General features: G+C 42.5%; 1 protein-coding gene across 2 annotated transcripts in view; it reads right to left on the bottom strand.

Annotated features, from left to right (window-relative positions):
- The window catches only part of prkaa2 (protein kinase, AMP-activated, alpha 2 catalytic subunit), a 34,164-nt gene extending 17,355 nt beyond the window's left edge, over positions 1-16,809 (bottom strand). The window contains exons 1-6 of one of the 2 annotated variants that reach the window (XM_072574195.1): positions 16,706-16,809; positions 13,559-13,700; positions 6,628-6,721; positions 5,884-6,028; positions 3,686-3,773; positions 40-71 (exon numbers count right to left, since the gene is read on the bottom strand). In XM_072574195.1, coding sequence (XP_072430296.1) covers positions 40-71; positions 3,686-3,773; positions 5,884-6,028; positions 6,628-6,721; positions 13,559-13,700; positions 16,706-16,799 — 595 coding nt within the window. In that variant the 5' untranslated portion in view covers positions 16,800-16,809. The remainder of the gene's footprint in view (positions 1-39; positions 72-3,685; positions 3,774-5,883; positions 6,029-6,627; positions 6,722-13,558; positions 13,701-16,705) is intronic. The other variant, XM_072574194.1, reaches the window with a different exon arrangement.
- Positions 16,810-17,483: the final 674 nt, after the last annotated feature.

The following is a 17,483-nucleotide window of genomic DNA, read 5'->3' as shown; positions in this document are numbered from 1 at the left end:
GGCATGAACTGCACAACTATATAAATTAATGAAAATTACCTTTATTTTTATACGTAACACAAGAAGATTCCCTAGAAATGAATGGGAGAAAATGTTGGCTGTCAAAACAAACTATTATTAAAACAAATCTATGTTCCAAGGTGTTGACAATAACAGTAAAACTAGTCTCCTTTTCCTTCAGTTACAGGTGCAATATTAGATTATCATCCTAAACTCTGATAATCAAGACAAAGATTGGTTGAGTCTAATGCTCAGTAGGGTCAGTTACATTCCTACATTTAAGTATAGACTGGGAAGTCCCAATTTAGAACATATAAACCCTGCTACAATTACTGAAGTGACTGAAGTCACTTAAAATCTGATTTGCAAGTTTTACAGAATACTATTCCAACTTTGCCTTGCCTTTTTTTAAGACCTGTGGGGAAAATCTATTTCCTTGCACATTTCCTCAAAGAAATTCATCATGTAGCTCACTCACGTAAGGTGCACACAAGTGAAGCAAAATATTTCTCTAAGCAAGTCTGATATCTGCCCAGGAGTTTTGCAATTCTGAATCACTTAAACGAAAAATAGGGACATGGTAATGTAATGATTAAACTTCTGAATTTGTAATCCAGAAACCTGGATTAATAATCCACTGAAAGCAAGGTCATATACCACCACTTAAGGGAATGTTTGGCCCTGAAGTTGTCAGATAATTTAAAAACCAAACTAGTTCTCTCATGTCTTTTTAAGGAAGGAAACCTGTCACCCTCACTTGGTCTTGCCATACATATATTAAAAATGTGGCATTAAAAAGGGGTAACATTGAAGAGGAGAAAGGAAAGAATGAGATATTTTCAATTCAAAATATCCTAAACCCCAAATAACTAGACTCTTGGGTTCTTCTAATGTGCAAGATAAAATTCAAAGTATTTGACATCAACATAGTGCTTTACACTTTCCATGTCATAGAAAGGCTGTTCACCAACATTTGTGAAGTCTCATGAGTGAGCAGAATTTTGATTACTAGAAACCATTTTGAAATTGCAATATTGTTAAGTTATTATCAGCCAATGTTTAAGGGTGGGTTTGTGTATCAGGAACAGCCTAATATAAACTGAGGATGTAATGAGATATATTCACATGAATTCATCTTAGGTCACTAATGCTTTAACAATTGTAATGACATTCATTATTCCATTTATTCCCAAAACCTAGCCCAAAAGCATTACACCAAAAGGTTTTACTTTATATTCTATTTCTAAAAAGAAGCGCTGCCTCGTGACTAAAAGTGAATTAAGCGCAGATCCACAATAATGTTACCAACTGAATTGTCAGAAATTTTCCTTCCTAATCCATTTTGCACATACAAAATATGTTATATTCAACAGTAGTTATAATCACCACAAAGTTTTATGTACTGAAATTGCTACATTATTCCATAATCCATAAATTTTATAATATGGAGTGACAAATGGAGTCACAAGAATTATATTCATTATGATTTTTGCTATGTAGTCTACATATTTGCTCCTCTTCCAAGATTTAATCTAAGTCTGTTTGTTTTAATTGGAATACCAAGTGATAGCAAATTAAAAATCCAACTTTGGGGACCGAGTGCTGGATTGCTAGCACTCAAATATTGTTCAATATGGTTCTCATACCATTCTGCAGATTTCGTGCTTGTATTTTGGTCCTGTTCATTAATTTGCCATAGATCAGGAATTATGAATAAATAGAACAAATTGTTCACATAGCAATTACACAATCTTAAAACTTTCAACATTGACAACTCCCTTAAAACAATATTTCAGCCAGGTAGAGCAACAAGAGTTGGCAGCTAAGTAAAACACAACACAAGACACTCTTACACAAGTTCAGAGTAAAGAATACAGACAGAATAGAGTGAAAAAATGAATCAATATCATACTTTATTAGGACTGCAACCATTATAGTTCATGACCTGCAAATTAAATCACATGTTCTGTAAAGATGTGATCCTCTTTTCTTCTATTCTGTTCCACCTTGCACAACATTGCATTTCTACCTCCCACTTCATTCATCTAGGGTGTTGGTCTATACTTAAATGGCACCTTACGTGCATGACACAGTAAGTAAATTCTAACTAAAACGAAAGTGAGCCAATCATAAAATAATCTAAATATTACTAAAATAATCTGTATCACATCAAATAAATTTCCATGCATTTAGATACTGTAGAGGATATTCATTTAAGTAATTTAAACAGGCAGGGTTTGGGACAAATTTTCATTTTCTTTTTGAAAAGTTTGAATGAGTATAATGCATGAAAATGGCCAGAAACTAATAGTAATAAAATACCTGTATTGTTGGAAGTAATAGTACTGGCTTTGAAAATCTTATATGAATTGAGTGGGTAGATAATAACACTAAGTTTATTCTGAATCTATTTATCCACCAAAAAGAAATGAGGAATCTTGCAGTAAAGCCAATTAGAACATTTCGTGCAGACAATGGAAATATTGCCCACCATTTTTCAGTCTGCAAATTGTCAGAGACAAGATGTAGAACGGATGGTATGCGTCAGGACCTTGCGGACGTCACAATGTGGGATCGATGTGCAATTGCTTGGTGAGTTTAAATTTCCAATGGACAATTTTCCTGACACAAAGGAGCTGCTCTGTGAGCTTGAAATGGAAACCTGGGATTTATAAAAAGGCACATACCTGGGTAGTTACCCAGGAAACCTTACAGTCTAAAACCCAGTCTAGAAGCTGGGTAACTCCACAACCAACCATAAGTCATCCCATCAACCCTTGACTACACCCTTACATCCTTCACAACCAGACTGTCCACCCATCAACCGACTTAAGTAAAGTTCCATTCACACTATTACTTAGCCACCCAAATATCTTCCCACCCAACCAGGCTCAACACTTCCAGCTCACCACTCACATGCTCTAAATCTGACCAGACCTGACAAGACCCCCAAAACCTAACCATACCTGACTAGCCTCCCACTAACCAACCAGATCGGATTAGCCATACCACAACCAGACTTAATCCAACTAATACCCCTCTCCTAAACCACCTGACCACATACTTGGCTATACCTACCCATTGCAAAACCAGTCGCTCACTCATCCATTCACTAACCCACAGTCAAAGACTAGACTTTTAAACTCATTTGAATGTAGCAGCTAGTGTGTAAAAAGGCATGAGCTCTCTTTCCCCAACTCTACTTCATTTTGTTGGAGTTCTCTGGGAGATTATGCACTACATATTTCTGACAGTCAGGGTTAGAAGAAATATACAATATGGCTGGATGGGAAAATAAGCAATGGTATGTAGCAGCATTGCTACTGATTGAAAGGTTCAAGACATTATAATGCTTTTCTATGATTGATGGTTCTTGGACTAGAGCTGGTAGAGGTTTGCTTTATATTCAGATATACCACATCTAAATCTAGGAATGGAAAATCCCAATATGTTGAATTTTGCAGTATTCTTTCTATCCCAAAATATATATTCATTCAGAAAGTTAGAAGGCAAGGACATAAAACACCCTAACAAAAGTAATGCAGGAGTCTATGCTACAGAGCTAAAAATACACAGGAAGATCATAGCAAAACACTGGGAATTGTTTATTAACAAAAAGTAAACTAAATCTCATTTAACTACTGAACTCGAAGGAAATGCTTAGATCAAACACAGGTATACAAACCTGCCTGAGATAACCTCTGGAGCAGCATAATTTGGTGAGCCACAACTAGTGCGTAAAAATTCCCCATCAGCCATCATGTTAGATAGTCCTACAATGAAAAGAAATGACATTAGTGACTGTTATGCTCAGGCATCAGGTCATTTTATGTTATCAAAGACGCATAGATAATGTCAGCTAGCAAGGCAATGAAAATTTTAGAAACGTTTGGCTAACAAATCCATACTTCATCCACAACCTGAGCTGCAAATCTTCTCAAGAACTCTAATTTACTTTTAATATTTCATTAAAATTTGTGTGATTACCATAGGGTCATAGAACTGTTTGAAAAGTCAGAGTTATACAGTAGAGACCCTTCTGTCCAACTTGTCTGTGCCAACCAGATATCCCAATCTAACCTTGATTAGCAACTGAAAATACAAATAGTGCTTTAGCTATTTTTACACCTAAGTAATATCACTTTTGAATTTCTTCTTTTACTGTTCCTAAAACATCTCAAATATAAAACCTGCCAGTAACAAAAACTTAGTTAAATGTCCATAAATCATCGTCTTTCTCCTTTAGTTGCACTCTAAAGTAGTTTTATGCAATGAACAGAATTATTATTTACAATCAAAGCAGATACATTTTCACCATTCTTAGGTGCCTAAACTCAATCACAGATCCTCTCTCATTTAGGATACTACCAACTGTAAAATTATTGTTCAATGAAATTAACATCTATCCTTCTATTTAAAATGGATTTAACTGCGGTGCTAGTGCATCAGATTATTGTATGTCATGAATATACAAAGGATTGAGTATAGGAGCAAGAAAGCCTTGCTGTAGCTGTACAGGGATTCAGTAAGTCCACACCTGGAATAGTATGTGCAGTTTTGGTCTCCTTATCTAAGGAAAGATGTAACTATTGTTGAGGGAGTGCAGGAAAGGTTCACCAGACTGACTGCAGCTTTGTCATATGGAGAGAGACTGGGCCTATATTCACTGAAGTTTTTAAAAGAATGAGATAGCGTCTCTTTGAAAGATATAAAATGATGATGATTTGGAGATGTCGGTGTTGGACTGGATGTATAAAGTTAAAAATCACACAATACCAAGTTACAGTCCAACAGGTTTAATTGGAAGCACAATAGCTTTTGGAGCGTTGCTCCTTCATCAGGTGGTAGCGACGCTCCGAAAGCTAGTGTGCTTCCAATTAAACCTGTTGATCTATAACCTGGTGTTGTGTGACTTTTAAATGATGATGTTTCCCCTGCGCTGAGAACAAGTGGTCTGAAGCATACAGGCTGGCCATTTAGGATTGAGATGAGAAGAAATTTCTTTACTAAGTACTGAACTGGAGCAATTGTCTAGCACAGAAGACTGTGGAGGCCAAGCCATTAAACATCTTGGATTTGGAGAATCAATCATGATCATTTTGAATGACACGGCAGGCTTAATGGGCCAAAGTATCTACTTTTGCTCCTATTTTCTACATTTCTAATGTTCAATTAAACAAATAAACCAAAGAGACCAGCGTTTATTACCCATCTCTAATTGCCCTAGAGATCATTTGCTCAAGGCATACACCAAACTGTATCCAGGACTACTCTAAAAAGCAAACCACAATTACTCAAGGTCAATTTCAATTCTGCTGAACTCTAGATAGGGAACAATAAAGAAATAAAGGCAAACAACTTGCTAATCTTCATAGCTTATAAAAAGTTTCACTCCTGGAGATCTCCACCCATTCTTTATCAGAACAAAACCTCTTACTGTTACACAGCAGTTTCAACTATCCTAACTCACTGACCTTCTATTCATAAGCCACACTTCTCAAATCAAAATGCTTCATGTACTACTTGACAGGATTTTGCTGTGGTTACTACAATTTAGGCTATTACAAGTGTTTCTTCTGAAGAATATGAAGAGTATAAGAGCAATACTGCAGTGGTAATTTTTAAACTATCTAAAATAACCCATTCTGTCTGAGCACATTCTACAGAACACTAGCTTTGGAATACATTTTACAAATATGCAATTGACTGATCTTTGTTTATTCTATTTTATAGAAACTAAATTATTCTTCCCAGATGATCTCAATTCCTGTGTGAAAGAAAATAAAATTCTGTATTGTATTTCTGACAGACTAATATCTCTGCAACTCTGCAATACTTAGCTACAGCCTGACACATTCCTCACATACACGATGGGTCACATACCAAAGTCAGCTATCTTGGCATTCATTTGTGCATCAAGGAGAACATTCTCTGGCTTCAAATCACGATGAACCACCATGTGTCTATGACAATAATCAACAGCTGAAATAATCTGCTGAAAGAGACGACAAGCTTCTGCTTCCTCCACCTACAGCAAAAATAGGAAACAGGACATGTCACAATGTTTCTGCAGAAGGCCTTAAATCTGTTACAGAAATAAACAATCACAATACAGGAAAATCCCAATGGGGTGTGTAATATGGTGCTTAAGCTATTAGACTAGTAAACCATTGGCCTGGACTCATCATCCAGTGAATTAATTCAAATCCCACTATGGCAGCCAACAAGTTCAAATTCACTTAATTATATGAACTTAGAACAAAAACAAGTATTAGAAGAAGTAGCTATGAAAAACACAAGATTTTTATTCAATAATGTTCCTTTCTTCCCTTTCTTTCCTTCAGGTAAGGAAATTTGTTCTCCTTACCCAGGCTGTCTTATGAGATACCCAAACTACACTATATGTGTAACTTCCATCTGAGACGGCCAGCAAGCCATTCAGTTGTATGAAACCTGCCACAACAAAGTATAATGACTGCAGCAGTTCAAGAAGTATCAGCAACAAGCTTGTATAAATATGAAAATTATGGGTGTAATGCTGAATTAAAATTTATCATTTCTTAAGTGTTCAAAATAATAACAAAAAGATAAAAATGTTTTCCTCCACTTTAAATGCATGGCTCTTACCCTTCCATGTTTACAGATGTAGTCAAAAAGTTCACCACCTGGCACATATTCCATCACCATAAAGAAGTCAGTTGGAGTGCTGATTACCTGGTACCTGGTAAAGCATAAAGGTTATTCGCTTCAGCACAGAAAGTTGAGTGAAAATTTAATTAGCTATCAAAATTACAAGGAATTTTGAAAGTATGAATATGGCAAAACTATCCAGTATCAGGCAAACCTATAACAAGAAAGCAGATTTAATATAACTAGATAAAAACTATGAATAGGGTTAGAAGGAGATTTTGTTCTTACATAAGAAAATGCTATGATCTGGCCCACTATCCAAAAGGATAGCATTGAAGATTAAACAGTAACTTACTCAGCAAAGTTAAATCGTGATTATCAAATGTAGTCATTAGCAAAAATGTGATATATTGAGAAGCGAAGAAAAAGAAATAGAGGGATATGTCAAAAGGTTATGATGAGATTCGTGTAAAACATAAACCTGTTAGGCCAAATGGCCTATTCCTGTTATAAATAGTCAGTAATACTGCATGTAGGTTTGCTTGCTGAGCTGTAAGGTTCATTTCCAGACATTTTGTCACCCTACTAGGTAACATCTTCATTGGGCCTCTGGGCAAAGTACGGTTGATAATTCCTGCTTTCTATTTATATGTTATGACATCACCAACCCAAAGAAACCCAAACATATAAATAGAAAACAGGAATTATCAACAGTGCTTTGTCTGGAGGCCCAGTGAAGATATTACCTAGTAGGGTGACGAAACGTCTAGAAATGAACCTTCCAGCTCAGCGAGCAAACCTACATGCAGAACCTCAACCTGAACTACAAATCTTCTCAAACACGCTAAGTAATACTATATATTTGTAAATGAAACTTTTGGAGGGTTATCAGACAAGAACGGGTGAAATGGAAGTAATTGAATATTCCCTCAAGAGATGGCACAAGCCTCATTGGTCAAATGGCCTCTTTATATACTAGAGGATTCTAAGAATTACTACTGATTTAACTCTTCTATGAATTTACTACGATACTTGGAAATGAAATGCCATATAACTATGAACAGTGTTACACTTTGTGGACAGAACCTTCAACACGTCTTTTTAAAGTTAAAACAAGTCAAGCTGATAAAATGCAACTATTTTCACAGCATGATGCAGCTTTACAAATTTCCTTCTCAAGTAAGTTAGATTTAGAAAGAATAAATTAGAAAGCAAACCAGGATAAAAACAGGGCAGAAAAAGGATCCACATTTTCCCACTTTATCCATTAGGATAAGTGCCACAAAACATAATTACTAGAAAATAGGTTATTTGCAAAATTACACTTTGCAGAGACTAAAGCATCGTAACAAGATTTATTTCCAGTTAATATATTATAATTTATTACACATTTCGTACAATGTTTGATTATACTTTTTGCATTGAGTTCAAAATAAATCAAAATTGTAGTGCCGATTATTTTTCCTCTAAATGTCAACATGCTTAGGTGAAAAGTGTGTGATTTATGTTCAAACAGGTCCTCTTTCTAATACTTGAGATCAAACAAAACATTTGTACTGCGAACCTGTCACCAAAGGACCAAAGAATTCTGCACGAAAGCTCATTAGATATCACCAAGATGTTGCAACTATGATCACACATATTTGTCCAATCTGGACGGAAACACTTTCTTTTACATCTAGCCTGCTAATTCCATGCTATTTTTGCCTACAAATTGGGATGCTCTGTGACTCTGTAGAATAAACATTAAGTATATCCAGTCTTGAAGAAAGATCAACCTGTTTCTATACAGATGCTATCTGACCTTTTTTCTGATATTTTCTGGTTTTTATTTCAAATCTCAAGTTTAGAAATGATTTTAAAGTAGTCTTGATAAACAGCTTTTCATGTTGAATTTATAAATGTTGCTATTTGAACAATTGCGTAGACAACTTACAGTAGTTGCAAAGTTGTTTGAAGCAGTTTAACAGAATCCATTAATTTAATAATGTTGGTCACAAAGCATGCAAAGCAAAGGTAGAATAGGAACCGCAACTCAGGTGGGCAGACTACAGCTTAGCCAGGCCTCAATCATGCTGTAAAGTTTCTCTCAAAAATTTGGATGTTCACTTCAACATATTTAAATTAATTTTTGAAATAATGTGAATGTCACTTTATCAAGCTAATCATGCATTAACCACACCCAGAAAACAAATTATGTGCATCCCCATTGATCTAATCTTAAGTACATTATTACATTTCTCCAAGGCAAGGATTTTATTCCATTACTCAGGAGTTCAAGAACGGAAGATTTATTTAATACATGGTAATACATCAGAGCTGGTGCCTGAGTGTAATACAAGGTTTGATCAGCCAATATAGTATTCAGTCTCAAATAAATTAGCAGGCAACATATATACTTCATATATCATCTTATATTTGTATTGTTGTACAGGGAATTATGTGGGTCACACTGAAAAATTAATATGTAGCAGCATCTATATAGAACAAAAGATCCACATTCAGCATATTAAGCAATCTACTATTTTGTTAATAGTGAAGGACCTGACTTTCTCTCCAGCATTTTTAAAATGTTTGTTCTTGTTAGCCTTGGGACGTTTTTGGGAAAATGTGGTTCAGCTTCTTCCAACAGAATGCATTGCGTGAGCACTTCAAGAAATTTACTATGATTGTTGGGTGTATCCAAATCACACAGCCAGAAGATCTCAGATCAATGCCATTAATAGATAGATATATACATTCAGGTAATTCATGTTATGAAAAACACAAAGCAAATTGATTAAATTCCCATTTGCAAAATGCTGCTTGTTGAATCAAAACTACCAATTTTGGAGCCATATATATATTAAGGGAACAAATAAAGCTGCAACAGAGAGAAAAACATTATCTACAACGCTACTGAGCAACAGTATGTATGGATTGGAGTGTCAGTAAGATACCAGGTAGATAAGCTGTATGTTCCAGCAATTGACTCGTAGAATCAAGCAGCATGTTGTTGCATTTGTTCATAAAAGGTAGAAAACAAATCATACTCAACCATCCCAGTCTTGCAAAATCTACAAAACTGTCTTTAGTTAGATGGGATACTGTGATTGGGCAGAATTTGCGGACCAATCCTGACTGCATTAACACTTATATATAATTTAAGATAGGTAAAAACAATGACTGCAGATGCTGGAAACCAGATTCTGGATTAGTGGTGCTGGAAGAGCACAGCAGTTCAGGCAGCATCCGATGAGCAGTAAAGTCGATGTTTTGAGCAAAAGCCCTTCATCAGGAATACAGGCAGAGAGCCTGAAGGGTGGAGAGTTAAGTGAGAGGAGGGTGGGGGTGGGGAGAAAGTAGCATAGAGTACAATAGGTGAGTGCGGGAGGGGATGAAGGCGATAGGTCGGGGTAAGGGGGGTGGGGGGGGGGGGAAGAGAAGGGTGGAGTGGATAGGTGGAAAAGAAGATAGGCGGAAAAGAAGATAGGCAGGTAGGACAAGTCATGGGGACAGTGCTGAGCTGGAAGTTTGGAACTGAGGTGAGGTGAGGTGAGGTGAGGTGGGGGAAGGGGAAATGAGGAAACTGTTGAAGTCCACATTGATACCCTGGGGTTGAAGTGTTCCGAGGCGGAAGATGAGGCGTTCTTCCTCCAGGCGTCTGATGGTGAGGGAGCGGCGGCGGCGGCGGAGGCCCATGACCTCCATGTCCTCGGCAGAGTGGGAGGGGGAGTTGAAATGTTGGGCCACAGGACAGTGTGGTCGATTGGTGCAGGCGTACCGGGGATGTTCCCTAAAGCACTCTACATTGGGGAGACTGGATGCCTCCTAGCAGAGGAGACCGCATCAGGAGCAACGGATACAATAAATGATATTGGTGGGTGTGCAGGTAAAACTTTGATAGATGCAGAAGGCTCCTTTAGGGCCTTGGACGGAGGTGAGGGAGGAGGAGTGGATGCAGGTTTTACAATTCCCGCAGTGGCAGGGGAAGGTGCCAGGATGGGAGGGTGGGTTGTTGGGGGGCGTGGACCTGACCAGGTAGTCACGGAGGGAATGGTCTTTGTGGAAGGCAGAAAGGGGTGGGGAGGGAAATATATCCCTGGTGGTGGGGTCTGTTTGGAAGTGGCGGAAATGTCGGCAGATGATTTGGTTTCTGCAACCCAACTCAAAGCAGTCCGCTCGATCAGTCCCCAGTCAACCACCTTAAACATTCACTATCTCCACTACAGACACAAAGAGGCAGCAATGTATACCATTGACTGCAACACCTCTGATAGGACCTTCAAAATCTCTACCATCTTGAAAGACATGGGTCGCAGATGCATGGGAACACTACAACCTGCAAGATCCCCCAAACCACATACCATCCTGACTTGCAATTATATTTCTATTCTTTTGCTATCAAACTACTGGAATGCAGTTTCGACATGCACTGTTTAGGTGAACTTATATAATGGTCATTAAGTTATCAAAAATATCCAGAGTTGGTACAGACTGTTGCTGTTTCAGATAATCATCTGATCTTTGGTAGATACATTTGTTTACTGACTGTACGTCTACATTTTCTGTACATTTTAGACAGGTGGAGTGCAAAGTACTCTAATCAGTGTTCTAAAGATCAGCCTGCAGTGATTTTATCTGATTACACTCACGTCATGAACTTTCCTTTTTACAACCATGGTGATGGTAATTAAGCTTGCAATTTGTCCATTTCTCATTTTCTATAAAAATCCCATAATAAGAGCAGCTGCAGTGGTTCAGGTGGTTAGCTCACACCTTTCTAAAGACAACAAATGCTGGCTTAACCAGAAATGACAATATGCAATTAAAGAATATAAAACAAAAACACTGAAAACATTTTTTAAAAATTGTTTATGATATGCAGATATCCTAATTGTCTGGGGCAGTTAAGAATCAACCCCATTTCTGTTGTTTGGAGTCACATGGAAGCCAGACCAGGTAAGGATGACCAATTTCCTACCCTAAAGATCATTAGTGAACCAGATCAGTTTTTACATAAATCGGCAATGTTCACATGGTTGCTAGGAGGCTTTTTGAAAAGTTCCAGATTTTTACTGAATTTAAACTTCACCATCTGCTCTGATGGGTTCAAACCCATATCTTGGAAACATCTGCGTGGAGTTCTGGATTAGTCCAGTGACATTATCATTATATCGTCACCTTCCTTTGGTATCCCTGTGCTTTCCTGCTCTTTCCTTTTTAACTATTGCAGCTAACAGGCTATTGTCTTACCTTCCCAATGGCCTTCACTCTTGGTTTACATTAACTTAATATCAGCTCAGCATTCCATAGAATAGACTAAAGACTGTTCTTAAACATATAAAACACAAAATATATATTTTGGAAGATCAAATCTACACATTGCTATCTAAAGCGGAAGTCATTATCAGCTTTGGATATTTTGAGCAACTTGCCAACATCCTAGCATCCTGTTCCTACATCTTCCAAATTTTTTTTAAACAAAATAGACATTTGCATGGAAAATGGAATCCGAATTCTAAAATATTTGATGGAAAGAGAGCATTGAGAGTAATTAGGGCCATATAAAGCAAAATATGATCACTTATGCAAGAACAAAGAAACAGACTTATTGCTTGGGAGCCTCCTGTGAAGCGCTTCTGTGATCTTTCCTCCGGCATTTGTAGTGGTTCGAATCTGACGCTTCCGGTTGTCAGTTCCAGCTGTCCGTTGCAGTGGCCGATATATTGGGTCCAGATCGATGTGCTTATTGATTGAATCTGTGGATGAGTGCCATGTTTCTAGGAATTCCCTGGCTGTTCTCTGTTTGGCTTGTCCTATAACAGTAGTGTTGTCCCAGTCGAATTCATGTTGCTTGTCATCTGCGTGGGGGGCTACTATGGATAGCTGGTCGTGTCGTTTCGTGGCTATCCTTAGTTGCCACACACGCAGATGACAAGCAACATGAATTCAACTGGGACAACACTACTATTACAGGACAAGCCAAACAGAGAACTGCCAGAGAATTCCTAGAGGCATGGCACTCATCCACAGATTCAATCAATAAGCACATCGACCTGGACCCAATATACCGGCCACTGCAACGGACAGCTGGAACTGACAACCGGAGGCGGCAGAGACAAATCACTATAAATGCCGGAGGAAACATCACAGAAGCGCTTCACAGGAGGCTCCCAATCACTGAGGATGTCACCTAGACATTCCCAGCTCAGCGAACAGAACCACAACAACGAGCACCCGAGCTACAAATCTTCTTACAAACTTTGAACAAAGAAACAAAAATGGTAGAAATAGATAGAAGAATAGTGGATTTTTAGAAGCTATTTCATGTAGCTGCATCAGATTCCTTTCTAAACTTGAGAATGTTATTGGGCACTGAATCGTGCCATGTGCAGGCAAATGAGAGGCAGGAAGGAAAGCTGGGATAAAAATAACATTTTTGGATAGATTTTTGTTTAATTTTTCCTTCCTCTTAGTTAAAATTGGGCATAGGGAGCATATCTAACTTTACAGATTACATTACAGTATGAAATAGACTAAAATGCAAAAAGCAGTAACATTACAAAAAACACAGATAAACCAAACATTTAACAGAACAAATGCAGCACATTTTGGACTTCTGAATGGCAGAAAAAAATTTAATCTAAATGAGCAAGTCCCAGGAAACATCACACAATTCAAATTTTAAACTGATCTCCCACCAAAGAAAATTTTAAATACCTCAAGGTGCATCATACTATAATTTTCAAATACCTTTAAATATGCACCAAATTTACATAACCTGGATTCATAATTTAGCATTTTGAACCCTGGTCAATTTTCACAATACTAACCACATCCCCAAGAATATGTTGCTACTAAAGTATGGTACCCAGAAGTGGACAACATTCCAGATGGTATTTGATCTAATTAATTAGCAGCACATAACACAATTAATATAACTCACAGTTTGATAATGTGGGGATGACGGAAGAGTTTCAAGTTTTGAATTTCCCGTTTGATTTTTCCAACCACATCTAAATTACGAATCTTCTGTCTGTTCAGGATTTTAACTGCAACCTTATGTCCAGTTAGCTGATGTTCTCCCACTGAAGAAGAAAAAAAAAATCAGTATTTAACTTCTGAATCACTCATTCTGAGGAAAGATAACTGACATAATAAATGAACAGAGCTGAAAATGTGTTGCTGGAAAAGCGCAGCAGGTCAGGCAGCATCCAAGGAGCAGGAGAACCTCATGCCCGAAACGTCGATTCTCCTGCTCCTTGGATGCTGCCTGACCTGCTGCGCTTTTCCAGCAACACATTTTCAGCCCTGATCTCCAGCATCTGCAGTCCGCACTTTCTCCTCGATAATAAATGAACAGTAAAGTTACACTTATCAAATTGAAGCAAAGAAACAAAGTTAAGAGAGCTTTGAAAAAGGGTTGGCTCTCCTACAATAGCTGAAAAATGTGTTACTGGAAAAGCACAACAGGTCAGGCAGCATCCAAGGCGCAGGGGAATTGACGTTTTGGACATAAGCCCTTCTTCAGGAATGAGACGGGGGGGGGGGAGGAGTTAGGAGATGGGTGTGTGTGTGTTAGGAGGCAGGGTGGTGTTAGGAGACTGGGGGATGGTGTTAGGAATCGGGGGGGGGGGTTATTAGGAGACAGGTGGGAGTAAGAAGAGGGGGGTTATGAGGGGGCAGGGTTAGGAGACGGGGGGGTGTTAGGAGATGGGTGGGAGTAAGAAAAGTGGGGTTATGAGACTAGGGGGCAAGGTTAGGAGACGGGGGAGGGGGGATAGGAGACGCGAGGAGAGGGTGGGGGTTAGGAGACGGAGGGGGGGGTTAGGAGACGGGGGGGTTTGTTATTTGACGGGGATGTGTGTTAGGAAACGGGGGGGGGGGGGTGTTAGGGTGTTAGGTAACGGGGGGTGCAGACAGTGACAGTGGGGTGGGATGGAGACAGTGACGGTGGGGTGGGATGGAGACAGTGACAGTGGGGGGGGGATGAAGACAGTGACGGTGGGGGCCGGGGAGATGGAACCAGCGATAGTGGGGGCTGGGGGGGATGGATACAGTGACGGTCGGGGGGGGATGGAAACAGAGACGGTGGGGGGGGATGGAGACAGTGATGGTGGGGAGAGGTGGAGACAGTGACGGTGGGGAGAGGTGGAGACAGTGACGGTGGGGGGGGGGGGAGAGATGGAGACAGTGACGGTGGGGTGGGGGTGGGGGGGATGGAGACAGTGACGGATGGGGGGGTGGGGACAGTGACGGTGGGGGGGGGGCGAATGGAGACGGTGACGGTGGGGGTGGGGGATGGAGACGGTGGGGGTGGGGGTGGGGGATGGAGACAGTGACGGTGGGGGTGGGGGGGATGGAGACAGTGACGGTGGGGGTGGGGGATGGAGACGGTGACGGTGGGGGTGGGGGGGGATGGAGACAGTGACGGTGGGGGTGGGGGATGGAGACAGTGACGGTGGGGGTGGGGGATGGAGACGGTGACGGTGGGGGTGGGGGATGGAGACAGTGACGGTGGGGGTGGGGGGGATGGAGACAGTGACGGTGGGGGTGGGGGTGGGGGATGGAGACAGTGACGGTGGGGGTGGGGGATGGAGACGGTGACGGTGGGGGTGGGGGGGATGGAGACGGTGACGGTGGGGGTGGGGGGGATGGAGACAGTGACGGTGGGGGTGGGGGGATGGAGACGGTGACGGTGGGGGTGGGGGGGATGGAGACGGTGACGGTGGGGGTGGGGGATGGAGACGGTGACGGTGGGGGTGGGGGATGGAGACGGTGACGGTGGGGGTGGGGGATGGAGACGGTGACGGTGGGGGTGGGGGGGGATGGAGACAGTGACGGTGGGGGTTGGGGGATGGAGACAGTGACGGTGGGGGTGGGGGATGGAGACGATGACGGTGGGGGTGAGGGATGGAGACAGTGACGGTGGGGGTGGGGGGGATGGAGACAGTGACGGTGGGGGTGGGGGTGGGGGATGGAGACAGTGACGGTGGGGGTGGGGGATGGAGACGGTGACGGTGGGGGTGGGGGGGATGGAGACAGTGACGGTGGGGGTGGGGGATGGAGACAGTGACGGTGGGGGTGGGGGATGGAGACGGTGACGGTGGGGGTGGGGGGGATGGAGACGGTGACGGTGGGGGTGGGGGATGGAGACAGTGACGGTGGGGGTGGGGGATGGAGACAGTGACGGTGGGGGTGGGGGGATGGAGACAGTGACGGTGGGGGTGGGGGATGGAGACAGTGACGGTGGGGATGGGGGGGATGGAGACAGTGACGGTGGGGGTGGGGGGATGGAGACAGTGACGGTGGGGGTGGGGGGGTGGAGACGGTGACGGTGGGGGTGGGGGGGGTGGAGACGGTGACGGTGGGGGGGGTGGAGACGGTGACGGTGGGGGTGGGGGGGTGGAGACGGTGACGGTGGGGGTGGGGGATGGAGACGATGACGGTGGGGGTGGGGGATGGAGACGATGACGGTGGGGGTGGGGGGGATGGAGACAGTGACGGTGGGGGTGGGGGGGATGGAGACGGTGACGGTGGGGGTGGGGGGGGATGGAGACAGTGACGGTGGGGGTGGGGGATGGAGACGGTGACGGTGGGGGTGGGGGATGGAGACGGTGACGGTGGGGGTGAGGGATGGAGACAGTGACGGTGGGGGTGGGGGGGTGGAGACGGTGACGGTGGGGGTGGGGGGGATGGAGACAGTGACGGTGGGGGTGGGGGATGGAGACGGTGACGGTGGGGGTGGGGGATGGAGACAGTGACGGTGGGGGTGGGGGGGATGGAGACGGTGACGGTGGGGGTGGGGGGGTGGAGACGGTGACGGTGGGGGTGGGGGGGTGGAGACGGTGACGGTGGGGGTGGGGGGGATGGAGACGGTGACGGTGGGGGTGGGGGATGGAGACGGTGACGGTGGGGGTGGGGGGGGTGGAGACGGTGACGGTGGGGGGGGGTGGAGACGGTGACGGTGGGGGTGGGGGGGTGGAGACTGTGTACAGGCCGTCACTTAAATTTATTTATCAATAATAGATTATCGGAAAGCGGGACGCATCTTAAACCGGAAGTGTTTTAGATCTATTATGAAACACTTAACTCTTCACTTTGCCGAAAGTGCCAACCCCCAGAGTGTCGCCCAGGATATAATGACCGATTTTGACCCGACCATCGTGTTTCTGCTTCTCCGCCATTGCTGTTAGATTCCCTCTACCCAACATACCTCACGATCCACGCGCATGCTAACTAGCGACTGTGACTATTTGGCGGTGAAGGAGCGGCTGGCATCGCCATCTTTGAGACAGTCAATGTCACTACGTTGGAGGTGGCTGCAATAAGCTTGTGTTTTACAGTTTTTCGACCCTTTCCGACACATTTCCAGCACTTCTGCCCTCACCTCATTTCTTCTCTCCTACAACTCTGTTCCTTATTCTCTACCCACCAGTATCCGTGCAGAAAGCACGATAAGCCTCCATTTCCATCACCTCCAGTGGGATGCCACCAACAAGACACATATTCACCTCCTTTTCTCTATCAGCATTTTAAGGAACTGTGCCTTCCAGGACACCTTGGTCCACTCCTAACACCCACCCCACATCCCCACTGCACTTTCCATGCAGTTATTACTATCTCAGGCCTGCTGTAATGCTCCAGAAAAGCTCAGCTCAAGCTGGAAATACAGCACCTCATTTTTTGCTTGGGAACCCTGCAACCATCAGGACTCAATGTCAAGTTCAATCATTTTTGGACCTGAACACCATTTTCCACATCTTTTACCCATCCCACACAACAGGCCGTGTCACCACGTGGACTGCTTTAAGCACAGAAACCCATTTTCACCTATATAGCCCCACTATCAGGTATTCACCCCCCCCCCC

This window comes from Chiloscyllium punctatum, chromosome 7 (genome assembly GCF_047496795.1).
Source record: "Chiloscyllium punctatum isolate Juve2018m chromosome 7, sChiPun1.3, whole genome shotgun sequence".
In the NCBI taxonomy this organism is placed as follows: domain Eukaryota; kingdom Metazoa; phylum Chordata; class Chondrichthyes; order Orectolobiformes; family Hemiscylliidae; genus Chiloscyllium; species Chiloscyllium punctatum.
This window is presented reverse-complemented; position numbering and strand designations above follow the sequence as displayed.